This window comes from Cynocephalus volans, chromosome 4 (assembly GCF_027409185.1).
Source record: "Cynocephalus volans isolate mCynVol1 chromosome 4, mCynVol1.pri, whole genome shotgun sequence".
In the NCBI taxonomy this organism is placed as follows: domain Eukaryota; kingdom Metazoa; phylum Chordata; class Mammalia; order Dermoptera; family Cynocephalidae; genus Cynocephalus; species Cynocephalus volans.
Window position 1 is genome coordinate 164,838,270 of NC_084463.1, and position 12,516 is coordinate 164,850,785.

Consider the following 12,516-nt stretch of genomic DNA (forward strand, 5'->3'; position numbering starts at 1 on the left):
GCAAGGCTACTTCATATTTGTGCAATCTTGATTTGCACACGTGACATTTGCAAGGGAGGTTTAATATTAATGGTGCTAGGTAGAGGCATTTTTTTTTAACAGTATTTTTTGGTAGCAGCTCCATTGAGATATAATTCACAGACCAGACAGTTCATTCATTTAATGTGTATAGTTCATTGATTTTTAGTATATCTACAGAGTTGTGCAGCCATCACCATAATCAATTTTAGAGCAGTTTCATCACCTCAGAAAGAAACCTTGTACTCTTCAGCATCATCTGCCATCCCTCACCACCACCATGTCCTGCAGCCCTGGGCAACCATGACTGTACTTTTTGTCTCTATAGACTTGCCACTTTTGGGCATTTTGTATAAGTGGAGTCCTGTAATGTGTGGTCTTCTGTGTCTGGTTTCTTTCGCTTAGCATGATGTTTTCAAGGCTCATCAACATTATACTATATGTCAGAACTTCATTCCTTTTTATAGCTGAATGGTATTCCATTGTGTGGATAGAACACATATTTTGTATCTGTTCATTTGTTGGACATTTGGGTTATCTCTGCTTTTTGGCTATTATGAATAATCCAGTTATGAATATTCATGTCAAAGTTTTTGTGTGGATTCGCACATCCACTTCTCAGGTACACCTGGAGTAGAGGCTCTAGGTTGTACAGTTCCTACTTTAACCTTTTGAGGAACTGCTAGACCTTTTCATTTTCCATTTTCCATTCCCACCAGCAATACCTGAGGGCTCTCATCTCTCCACACCCTCATCAACACTTGTTATTGTCTGTCTTTGTGATTTTAGCCATCCTAGTAGATATGAAGTCATATTTTGTTATGGTTTTAATTTGCATTTCCCTGATGATTAATGATATTGAACATCTTTTCACGACCTTTAGTATATTTTTCTTGGAGAATTGTCTATTCAGATCCTCCACCCATTCTTAAAGGGAATTATTTGTCCTTTTTATTGAGTTGTAAGAGTTCATTACATATTCTGGATATATGGTTTGAAAATAGTTTCTTTCAATGGATTGTCCTTTCACTTTCTTGATGGTATTCTTTTTTTTTTTTTTTCGTGACCGGCACTCAGCCAGTGAGTGCACTGAGCCAGTGAGTGCACTGGTCAGTCCTATATAGGATCCGAACCCGCGGCGGGAGCGTTGCCGCGCTCCCAGCGCAGCACTCTACCAAGTGCGCCACGGGCTCGGCCCCTTGATGGTATTCTTTGAAACACAGTTTTTTTTTTGTTTTGTTTTGTTTTGTTTAAAGATGACCAATAAGGGGATCTTAACCCCTGACTTGGAGTTGTCAGCACCACGCTCTCCCAAGTGAGCCACGGGCCGGCCCTGAAACACAGAGTTTTAAATTTTATTCAATTTATCTATTTTTTCTCTTGCATGTGTTTTTGGTGTCACATCTGAGAAACTATTGCCAGATTCAAGGTCACGAAAATTTACACATTGAGTAAGTGTGAGAAACACACCGACTTTTCTCTGCTCTCACAGCACAGTCATCCACGCAGAAGACTGACCTCTGTGACTAAATGTTTGGGGATTTCTTCCCACTGGCAAGCAAGCCAGCGATTCTCCAGTGGACACCAGCTTGGTGTTTTCCAATTCAGTTTAATTCCAACACTGTCTACCTGGAGATAGTGTCAGATCCCATAGGGTGAGGGCTCAGTCCCTGACACTGCCCCCACTTCAGATACAAATCCAGGCCTCTGGAACTTCTGACCAACCAGCTGTATAAATCAGGTTCCTGCAACCCCTCCTTGGGTTTGATTAGTTTGCTAGAAGAGAAGTTCACAGAACTCAGGGAAACACTTGCTTACAACAGTACTTACCTTTACTAGTTTATTACAAAGGATATTTTAAAGGATACAAATAAATAACCAGATGAAGAGATACATAGGGTGAGGTCTGGGAATGTCCCGAGCAAGCGCAAGCACATTCTGGTGGAATTGGAGCTTCCATTCTGGTGGAATTGGGGAGGGCCACCCTCCCAGTGTGTGGATGAGTTCAGCTGTGCAGAAGCTCCCTGAACCCAGGCCTCTTGGGTTTTTATGGAGGTGCCACTACATAGGCAGGATTGATTAAATCATTCACCACTGGTGATCAACTTAACCTCTAGCCTCTCTCCCCTCCTCTGAGGTTGCGGGGGGTGGGGGTGGGGGGGTGGGGGTTGGACTAAAAGTCCCACCTTGGTCTTTTCTGTGGCCAGCCCCCATTCTGAAGCCACCTAGGGGCTGCCAGCACTATTAGCATACAAAAGAACTTATCATTTTGGAGATTCTAAGGATCTTAGGAGTTGTATGTCAGGAGATAGGTATGGAGACCAAAGATATATTTTCACAATACCACACACCTATTTAGGACTTTACTTTTTAGTTATTTATTTATTTATTTTTTCTTTAAAAGATGACCGGTAAGGGGATCTTAACCCTTGACTTGGTGTTGTCAGCACCACGCTCACCCAGTGAGCAAACCGGCCATCCCTATATGGGATCCGAACCCGCGGCCTCGGCACTCCCAGCGCCACACTCTCCCGAGTGAGCCACGGGCTCGGCCCATTTTTAGTTATTTTTTGTGTATAGTATTGAGGTAGTGGTCCAGGGACATCATCTTTGGACCCCAAAAATACCCAAGTTTATTTTTCAATCAGTTATTTTCATGATTTTTAAAGTATAGAGGGGAAAATTATTGAAGATTAGAGCCTATCACTAGCTGCCTTTGGGTGGATTTTTATAGATGCTTGTTGAGTACACTAGTAAGTGCAGTGGCCAGAATGTGCTTAGCAGTCCACAGAAGTTAGGATTTCCAGAGGAGACTGGGGAGGGAGAGGAGCACATAGTTGGGGCAGGAACCACATAGGAAATTAATGAAGTGCAGTACAGGGAGAGCCAGCCGGTGCCATTGTGCTCAGGGCGGGCCGAGGCGAGAGAAGCTGCATGCTGGTTCAGGTGGCTCTGCCTGTGACCGGCCTGTTCCTGGGGGACACAGGGCTTTTATTCATCTAATGTGTGATGTCTGGTAGTGCTGTGTCTGGGGAATTGGAGTCCTGTTCTCTGTGCAGTAACCAGATACGCTCATTAGAAATGCAGCCTACTTCTTAGCTCTCTGAGGATGTACTGGTTTTTTTCTCTCAGCCACATCGTGATCCCTTCAAGGAGTGATTTTCTTATATTTTTTAAAAAGTCAGTAATAGAATTTTATTGTTTTAGCAATGCCATAAATTAGAATGAACAAAAACTGTAAATCTGTTAGGATTATAGCACACAGGAAATGTATGCTAGCACTTGAGGCCATAATTTCTGTTTGCGTTAAGAAATGTCATGTATTTATAAATCTTTTGAAACTTCTTATTTCTTAATTTCCTCTATATTGAGCTTTTTGATTAGTAAAATGTAAATCTTCCCATCCTCCTTTCAAATTTCTTTCTTGTTATGTTTGGGAGGATTTCCGAGGTATTCTGAAAAGATCTCCACACACAGGGATTTGCCAAGAGATTCTGTCAGCTGTAATCTTTTTGAGCTTTTTACCCTTAAATCTTTTTACAGACGGAATCATTCCCAAATGCCTGGAAGTTCTTCATTGGATTACTGTGTTTTAAACAGAGTTTTGTGACCAGCCTTTCATCTTCAGCCGGAAAGAAAGGTTTGTCAGTTGTGAACATTCGGTAACATTCTTTCCCCCTCGCATGGTAAAAGTAAAATCCCTGTAACAAGGGGGTGGGGAGGTGTGCTGTGCTGGTGGGTTTGCAGGGAGAGGGACAGCAATTGTCTGGAAGGAAATTTCGTTGTTTAAAAAATACAGTCCAGTTTCTACCGTTGCCTGTGACTTAGAGGAAGGAGTTGCAGAAAGCTCTGGAATTGAGGGACAAGAGTTGTTTCTGTCCTTGGAGGCAGTATAGCCCTTTTTCTGTGTATTTTGTTCAAAATGGGCAGAGCCGCCAGGCATGACCTTGTGAACCTTGTGAAGCTTACGGAAGTGCCACTCTGCCTTCTGGGGAAGCTGGCTTCCAGAGAGATCAGTGAGGACTCTGCCAGTCTTTCCCTGGTGAGTCTGAGGCAGTACGGGCAAAGACACCTGCTTTCCCCTTTGACTTATTGGTGAAAGTTGGCCTTACCAGCCCTCTACAAACCCCTCTCTCCTTTTCTGGGACCCTTTCCTCAGTGGTTGAAACTATAGGCAGCTGAAGGCCCGCAGGTGGGCAGCCAGTCTTCAGGATGGTGTGGTGCCGGGGGATGAACGTGAGTCTGTGGGCAGACCCTTTGGCTTTCCTGCAGCCCTTTCTTTGTAAACGGGCGCATGTGAACGGGACTAGACTGTCTGGTTGTGCCTTTCATTGCTAAAATTATAGTTCATCTGCTTTCTAAAATTCTGTCAAAAGCAGATCACAGTTGGGAAAGTCTTGCCTTGCTTTGGGACCTCTAGATGAGGTTGTAGGTGCCCCTCTTTTGAGGGGCATTACTGGTCCTGTCCTGCCTGGTGGCAAACAATTCCTCACCCTGGTGATGCAGCAGGGGTCACATCTCAACATTTGAGAGCGCCACACCCTGGTGCTCCTCCTGCTGCCGCTCCAGAGAACTAGAGGGAGTGGGTCTTAATGGGGGTGGGGGATTCTCATGCTAGTGAAGGGCGTTGGTCCTGTCTTAACTCAAGCCACAAGAGTAGTGGTGTGGTGCCCGAGGAGGAGGAAATTGGATGTCCTCAGTTTAGACTGCTAGGCGCAGCTTCTGGTTGGTTGAATTAAAATCATCTTTCACTTGTTTCATGGCTTATGAGATATTTATTAATATTTCTTTGGAAAGTGAATCAATTCCTTTCATATGCAGTTTTAAAAATTTTAAACCTTTAAAGGTTAGATTTTACCTTTTCCGTTACAAAAAGGATTACTGGTTAGTGTCTGCAGTTGTGTTCTCTGTAACCTGTAGAACCTCAGAGGCTTATGGCCCGAGTGGGGGAAGGTGCCGACCCACTTCCAGAGCCTCCTGATACAGAAGGAGCTGGTATTTTACATACTGTTTTTGCCGAAGTGGGTGGTAATGCACCCTCTAATAAATTACTTGAAACACTTGTTAAGTTGTCAGTCTGAATTAAGAAAATCATTGTTATATTTCTAGTAAGTAGTTGAAATCAAAATAGGTGCTCTTTTTAAAAAAATCATGATAAAATACATGTATCAGGAATTTCACCTTTAGTAACATTCAGTATACTCTAATGCTATGCAGCCGAAAATGGTGCTTTTTTTTTTTTGCTTGGAAAACAGTGTTGTCCTCAGACTTAGCAGAATGGGGATATGTTCTTACTGGATGAAGTAAGTGCACACCTGACTTTTCTGTTTCCTTGAAAATTTTCTCACTTGAGCTGAAGCCAAAGAGCATTTCTGGTGTGTTTCTGATGCCAGGTGACAGCAGTGTTAGAGCTCTCAGTATGAAGTTTCTTTTATTCCTGCAGTTGTCGTTCAAGCTTAGGGATTGTGAAGGATTGTGAGGTCACGTGCCCCCGGCCCTCCATGTGCTGTCTTAGTGTCTCGGTAGTTATGGTCTGGGCGTATCTGTTGACCTCTGGGGATGGTCTCTGAGGTCTCTGTTACCTTGGGTGCTGCTCTTGCAGATGTGGAAAGCTTCGGCAGGCCACGCCGTGTCCATCACCCCGGATGATGGGGGAGCTGACGACTGGGAAACTGACCCCGATTTTGTGGTAGGAATCACCAGCCACCTTTGCTTTCTGTTTTTCTTGCAGTGATTTTCCTAGGTTTTTTGTTTTACTGTCCAGGGTGTGGGGGTTTACCTGTTGTTTTTCTTTCCAGAATGATGTCAGTGAAAAAGAACAAAGATGGGGCGCCAAAACTGTGCAGGGGTCCGGGCACCAGGAGCACATCAAGTAAGAGACCTCGTGATGTTGTAACGTGTGTGATGCTCTGGGAGGGGGGTGCTTGTGAAGCAAGGCACAGTCGCCCTCCGATCAACCTGTGCAGCGCTGCCGCGTGTCAACATTGCTTTTGTGTGTCTTGTTGACCTGATGTTTATACAGTAGGTGAATATCAGACATGATATGTGTTTTTAACGCATGTGCTTGTGTGTGTGCATATACATACATATATACTCCATAATTAAAAAATTCCCATTGCAAACAATTCTTGTATTTGTAATTCCGAAGAATCTACTTTTCAGTATTGTGGTTTTCATCAAGGAGCACAGTTAGTGATCTGAGCTCTTCTTTCTACAAGTGGGAGGTTTCTAAAGTGTGAGATGTCTTGGAATAACTTAGACCTTAATCATCCCCCTCCCCCTTAATTTTATTATTGTCTGGAAATTATTGTGCATTGTGGAATTTAATAGTTGGATACTGTGAGCTGAATCCTAAGCTTTGTGTTCTTATGAAAAGCCCAAAATAGGAGAGCTGAGTGGACCATGTCATTGTTTCCGACTTGGCACTATCTAAAATGCCAGCTCTCCCAATGGTTTGTTTTCTGGTCAGGAAGTGTAGATAAAAGGAACTTCAAAATGTGGCTTATTTTAAGCCCTGCTGGGTTCCTCCAGTTCCCTAGTTGTGAGGGCAGCACCGCTGACCGGGTGACCTGCTTTGGTACTTTGGGAAGACCCTGTCTTGCTTGGCTGCAGTATCTTTGGCTGAGAAATACTCAGTAAATCACCCAGAAAAGAAGACAAAGTCTACACAGTGGCTTTTTAGACACAAGTGTTGGTCTCTTGCTGTTTGGCTCAGCCCACTCCCTGACAGGAGCAGCCTGAGAACACAGAAGGCCCCGGGCTCGCTGGGAGAGGGGCTGGATATGGGAGCTGACCCAGGGTCTGGTGTGGCCTTGGGTTATCTGCTCTGGGGTTAGGTAGACCCTGAATTGGTTAAGTCATCTGAACCTCCTCATCTCTCTGTTCCCTGGGGCTGCAAAACATGTTGGGGAGGGTGGATTGGAGAGCACACGGAGCTCTCGGGTACTGACAGCCTCTGGATTGACTAGGGTTCAGGGAGGGAACGCATGGGAGGAGGACAGGTCTTGACGTGGGCATTTCTGGTCCTTTCCCTGGCTTTAGTTGTGCGGTCTTTCTTTCTCCTGCTCGTGGCAAGGGGTCGGTGGTTTCCAAGGCTGGTTTGTATTTCACCCACACTCTTGGGATTGTTGTCCTGCTGTTGAAGGTGAGGACCTGGTGTCTCCTGGGCAGGCAGGCTCCATGTTGAGGGGGCCTTCGTGCCACTCTGGGGTCGTGGTGATAACTGCTTCCTAGCCTGCCACATTTTGATCACGTCTTATGATCTGTTTCACTATCCCCTGTATTTAAAATAATAAAAAGCTTTTAGATGGTAAATTCTGAAGGCCTTTCATCTCATCTTTGAACATATAAAAAGCTGGAGTACTTTAAGTAAAGACAAACTAGCTAAGTGTTTAGTGTCCCTGGGTTCTATGGTGTCTTTGGGACATCTGCAGTGAGGGACCTTTGACTTTCGTCCCTTGCTTCTGGATGATGTTTACAGAGCTAGCTTTCCTAACTCATTTGTCTGATAAAGCGAGAAGCTATTCTCCAGGGGGAGTCAAGTTCACACCTCTGTGGAGCTAGGATGATCCCACATACATATTCAGATTAGTGTTCCTTCTTCCAGTAAACTTCCATCTGACTGAGCATTGCCAAAGTGGAGGCAGAACAATCAGGAAGGCACAGTGAAGGCAGGGGCTTTGGTGAGCACCAAATAACGAAACCTTAGAAGTTTATGAAAGTAGTGTCACCTATCTTTATTTATGCTACTGGAAGGCAGGGATGCACATCTGTTTATTGATTTGTTCCTATTTTTCTCTGTCCTCTGCAAGCATACACAAGCTGAGAGAGAATGTTTTTCAAGAACACCAGACCCTTAAGGAGAAGGAGCTGGAAACAGGACCAAAAGCCTCCCATGGCTATGGAGGGAAATTTGGCGTGGAACAAGACAGAATGGATAAAGTAAGTGGCCCTGTCAGCCTGTGCCGGGCTCCGGGCATGCTGGGACCTCTCACGTGATTAGCAAGTTGTCCCTGAAATTTTTTCCTTAGATTAAAAGTTTTGAGTCAATTTGTTAAGGATGAGATTTGCCCAGAGTAGTCCTCTGTTGGTTGAACAATTCTCAGAGGTGCTGGAAAGTGGGTGAGGTGTAGGCCCTGGGGGTGGGTTGTGGTGGGGGACATTGGCTCCCAGAGGCTGGCTTTGTGATCAGGACAGAAGTCCAGAAGCATCCTGACTGCAGATGTCATAGTCATCACCACTGCTGCCTGCAGTTCCAGCTGCAGCCTGAGTCATGCCAACGTGCAGACCAAATCCAGATCTGTGGTCCCTTGTTTCATACCAGCGTGGAAGCTCAGCCCACAGTCAGCTAGCACCCTCCTGTGCCTGGTGACCATCACAGCGGCCTGGCCTTCAGCGTGGGACTGGTACTGGCGAGGTGTGGGGAGATGGCTGGGAATCCTGCGAGTAGTCACTGGTAGGGTTTCGGCTAGCCAGCAGATGCTCTGCGCCATTATCGATGGACTGCATCAGCCTCTGGTGGTGCTTTAGGTCTTCTCTACCTTAAGAGAAAGGGAGCGGATGTTAGCACGGGAGAGCTGATTGTCCCCCCAGAGAAGATGGTGTAAACTTCAGTGTGTTCACTGTTTCTGCAAGGAAGCAGGTCTTTGGATTCTGCAGACATCCTGGTAGAGGTGAGCTTCCAAGTCTGAGTGGCGTGGGATTGTTGTGACCTGACACATTTGACTTTCCATTGTGGGTGGGAGGGAAATGATCCTGGTCAGCAGTTTCATACACTTGCCCTCATGCATCGAATTAAATGTCTGAGCTGGCATGGAGTGACATGGCTGTATCCCAGTGTGCGGCGCCTCACTCTGGACACCAGCAGTGTGGACTATGTAGGGGGCTGGGAGGGACCCCAGACCACGTCCAAAAACAGGCTGGAGTTGCCCAGGAGCCGTCTGCAGGAAAGAGATACGATGTTGCTGTGTCACTGTCACCACCACAGAGGTGTCCTGACAGTGAAACCGCAATGTGGGCAGAAGAATCACTTTTGGATTCTAAAAAAACTCTGGCAGGTTTTAAGAGGATAGACAAACATGCAAAACGCATGTGTCTAGGGTAGTGCAAGAATCAAGCAGGTAGAGGACTTTCCCACCCCAAACCCAGGCTTGCGCTCACTGAGATGTTGCAGAGTTACAGCAAAGAGAAATCATTGTGAAACTTGGGTCGTGACTCTGGGTTGGTAAAAATTACATGCCGATGAAAATAATGGCAAGTGATCAGGGAGAGCTTGATAACGAAAGTGTAGCGACCTCTGGCTCCCCTGCTGCCACTCGCACCGGCCTCTCTTTGGCCTGAATCTCACGCATCTCTGAACCTGCAGCTCAGGCCTTTTCTAGTCCAAGGAGCTTCCCTGAAGAGCCCTGCCCTTCCCCATGTGCACCACTTCTGGCTTTTCCACTGGGACTCTCCCCTCTGGTCTGGGCTTTTCGAGGGCCAGGGCTTGTCTTCACCTCGTGGTACCATGCGGGTGCTCCGGGCATGTCTTGTGAGTGTCCAGAGGTGCATTTCTCTGGCTCATTCGCTGACAGTACCCAGTGGCTCAAGGAATGCCACCATCTTGTGGAGATGTACTCTCATTTCTTCAGCTGGCAGAGTTGGATGATCGTCCTCCAGACGTGAACCCAGCCAGGGGGCTGCTGTGCTGAGCCCTTGCTGGCTCCCGGGTCCTCCCTGCTGTCCCTTGCCGTGCATTTAGGAAAGGTGAGCACTCAATTCACGTGAGCACTATGAAACAAATCTCTTCACAAGTAACTCAGATTTCAAGCCCAAGGATAAAGGCTTAAGTTGTTGTAACCTGCCTTCTCCAGAAATTGAAAAAAGGACCTGGGGTCCCTGTCTTAGGAATTTGAGAGACTTGGCAGAAGACAGCACATCCTGGGCTGGTGTGCACTCACGAGAGGAGCAAGGACTGCGTTGCAGGGACTGTTTATGCTGGCCCGAGCAGTGGCAGCCTTTCTGGAGCTGGAGGTGCATGGTCTGGCTGCAGACTCTTCCCCTCCCCTCATCTACTGCATCCTAGAACCCCAAGGTCCACCCCAGGCTGCTGGACAGGGCTCTGCCTCACGCTGTCTAATAATGATGTGAGCTTGTCAGTATCAAATCAAAGGCAATTTTGGGGATAAATCTGTTTCAATCAAAGAGCTGGAAATACTGCCAAGCTGTCACTCTGGCCATATTTTTGGAACAATTTTCTTATAACTTGTTTCCAATGAAAAATTGTGCCGGGGAATCCCCTTGGCATGACTGTCTCTTGCCATTCCTTCTTCTCTGGTTTTTGGGTGGGGCCCTGGGGGCTGCAGGTGGGGGTCTCTGCCACAGAGGGATTCAGGGCTGTGGCTTGTGTGGATTGACTTGGCTGCCCACCTCAGAACAGACGTTGGAAGAAGAGGAGGTGAAGAGCAAAACCTGCTTTTCCATCAGGACACTGCATTGCCTGCTGAGTGGCAGTGATGGTGTGGAATATGCTTTGGTCACATCCTAAACCCGGTAGCTTTGTGAAGTTGTAAACAAACCATCCAAAAGGACATCAGGTGCGCATGGCCAGCTCCTCTCTGTGGGGCATCGTGGTTGGGGGCTGCTTACAGGTGGAGTGAGAAGGTTTGGATGTTCTGTGACTGTCTCCACGCCCTGCACTGGGCCCCGTGTTCCCCCGTCCACGAAGGAGTTGCCTAACCACTGTCCACCTTGAGGAGGGCCTTGCTATCTCCGAAGGTAAAGAGCCACCTGGGGCCAGAGTGAGGCAGGGGCTCTGTGGCAGTCTGTCTTCTTGGCTTCGTGGACCACAGGGTCTCTGTTGAAACTGCCATACTAGGTGGTGAAATCACAAAAGCAGCCCCAGACAGCATGTCAGTGAGTAGATGTGGACGTGTTCCAGAAGGATCTACAGAGTGAGCTGGTGCCGGGTCTGGCCTGCAGGCATGGTCTGCTGACTGCGCGGTGGAGGGCCTGGTGGAGCTGGCTGCCCTCCTTGCTTTGCTCTCAGTCGATGCATGATTGAACAGATGGTCCCTGAACCTGTGTCCTTCTCTGATGGAGGCTGATGATGTTGGCTACCCTGGTATGAGCTGCTGCAGGTGGCGGCACCAGCTTCTGCCTGCATGGAGCCCATGCTTGAAGATGTTGAATCTGAATCTGTGTTATAACTAAAACATATGTGTCTGTGTTTCAGTTTGTTAGCAAAATAAACTTTTTTGTCTTGATTCTTGGGTCGCGTGGTGTGAAACGTCTCACTTTCTCAGTGTGACTGTGTTGTCAGCAGTCTCCATGTAGACAGAGCCTGTGAATTGTGTTGCAGGCTGCAGGTGCACTTGCCTTGTGCCTGGTCATGTCTGCAGCCCCCACCTTTGGTGGGGTTCCAGGGCGGCCTCCTGGGGGCCCGAGCTGAGGGTGTGCAGTGAACCTGCTCCAGGGGCTGCGACAGCTCAGGGCTGTGGCCCCTTCCAGGAGCCAAGTTCCCCTTTGTGGACTACTTGGGTGGGTGCATTGAATAAGGTCCCCTGCGGTGACCAGAGGGCGGCTGTCCCAGCCCCTGCCCTGGGAGGAAGTGAGGCACAGCGCTGTGGCTGGGTATGTAATACTTTGTTTTTGGACCTTGTTCCAGTCAGCTGTCGGCCATGAATATCAGTCAAAACTTTCCAAGCACTGCTCGCAGGTTGACTCAGTCCGGGGTTTTGGAGGCAAGTTTGGGGTCCAGATGGACAGAGTTGATCAGGTGAGTGATGGGACGCAGGGCCGGGGTAGGGCGGGGCAAGGGGGTGCTCCCTGGAGACCAGCGCTACCTTCGATAGTGCCATGCGCCCGCCAGGTCTGTCCTTTGGGCTATGCACGGGAATGTACAGGTGCATTCCTGCTCTGAGTTACTGCAGAGACGGCGTCCAGACCCAAGGACTCGCAGGGCCTGTCCCCTCCTGGGATGCTCTGGGAGGACAGGACGATGTGGGGAGGAACGGGAAGTGTGAAGGCCTTCACCGTTTGCTGTGAAAACCCATGTGTTGCTTCCTGTTCATCACATGGGCCGGGTCACTCTTCTCTAAGGGCCCCCAGTACCGGACACCCTTAGATTTGTCCAAGAATGTGCCAGCAGGGACCAATCCACTCATCTTCCTGCTTGGATGTCACTGCAAGAGGCACTGTTCAGAGCCCACGCTGCGGAGCGTGATGCGTACGTCCTGTTCCAGGGCTGCGGGTTAGTGTGAAGATATTGGCAGTCCTGGGCCTGAGCCTGTTCTGGTTCTCTGCCTCAGGGCCGTCAAGTCCTGTGTTTTATAGTGTAGCAATCAAGAGCCTGGATTTTGGACAGACCGCAGTCTGCATTCTGGCTTTGTGACTTATTAGCCATAGTTCCAAATTTACATGTCTGGAAAACGGGGACAAGGATAATGCCTGTCTCGTGGGGCTGTGTCCGACATGGCTCAGGTGGCATGTGCTCGGGGGCCCTGCACGGGGTGAGACTTG

General features: G+C 47.9%; 1 protein-coding gene across 1 annotated transcript in view; it reads left to right on the forward strand.

Moving 5' to 3' along the window:
- The window catches only part of CTTN (cortactin), a 34,282-nt gene that overhangs the window by 1,841 nt on the left and 19,925 nt on the right, over window positions 1–12,516 (forward strand). Inside the window, exons 2-6 of the mRNA XM_063092857.1 lie at window positions 3,562–3,658; window positions 5,621–5,707; window positions 5,817–5,890; window positions 7,830–7,959; window positions 11,663–11,773. Coding sequence (XP_062948927.1) covers window positions 5,621–5,707; window positions 5,817–5,890; window positions 7,830–7,959; window positions 11,663–11,773 — 402 coding nt within the window. The 5' untranslated portion in view covers window positions 3,562–3,658. The remainder of the gene's footprint in view (window positions 1–3,561; window positions 3,659–5,620; window positions 5,708–5,816; window positions 5,891–7,829; window positions 7,960–11,662; window positions 11,774–12,516) is intronic.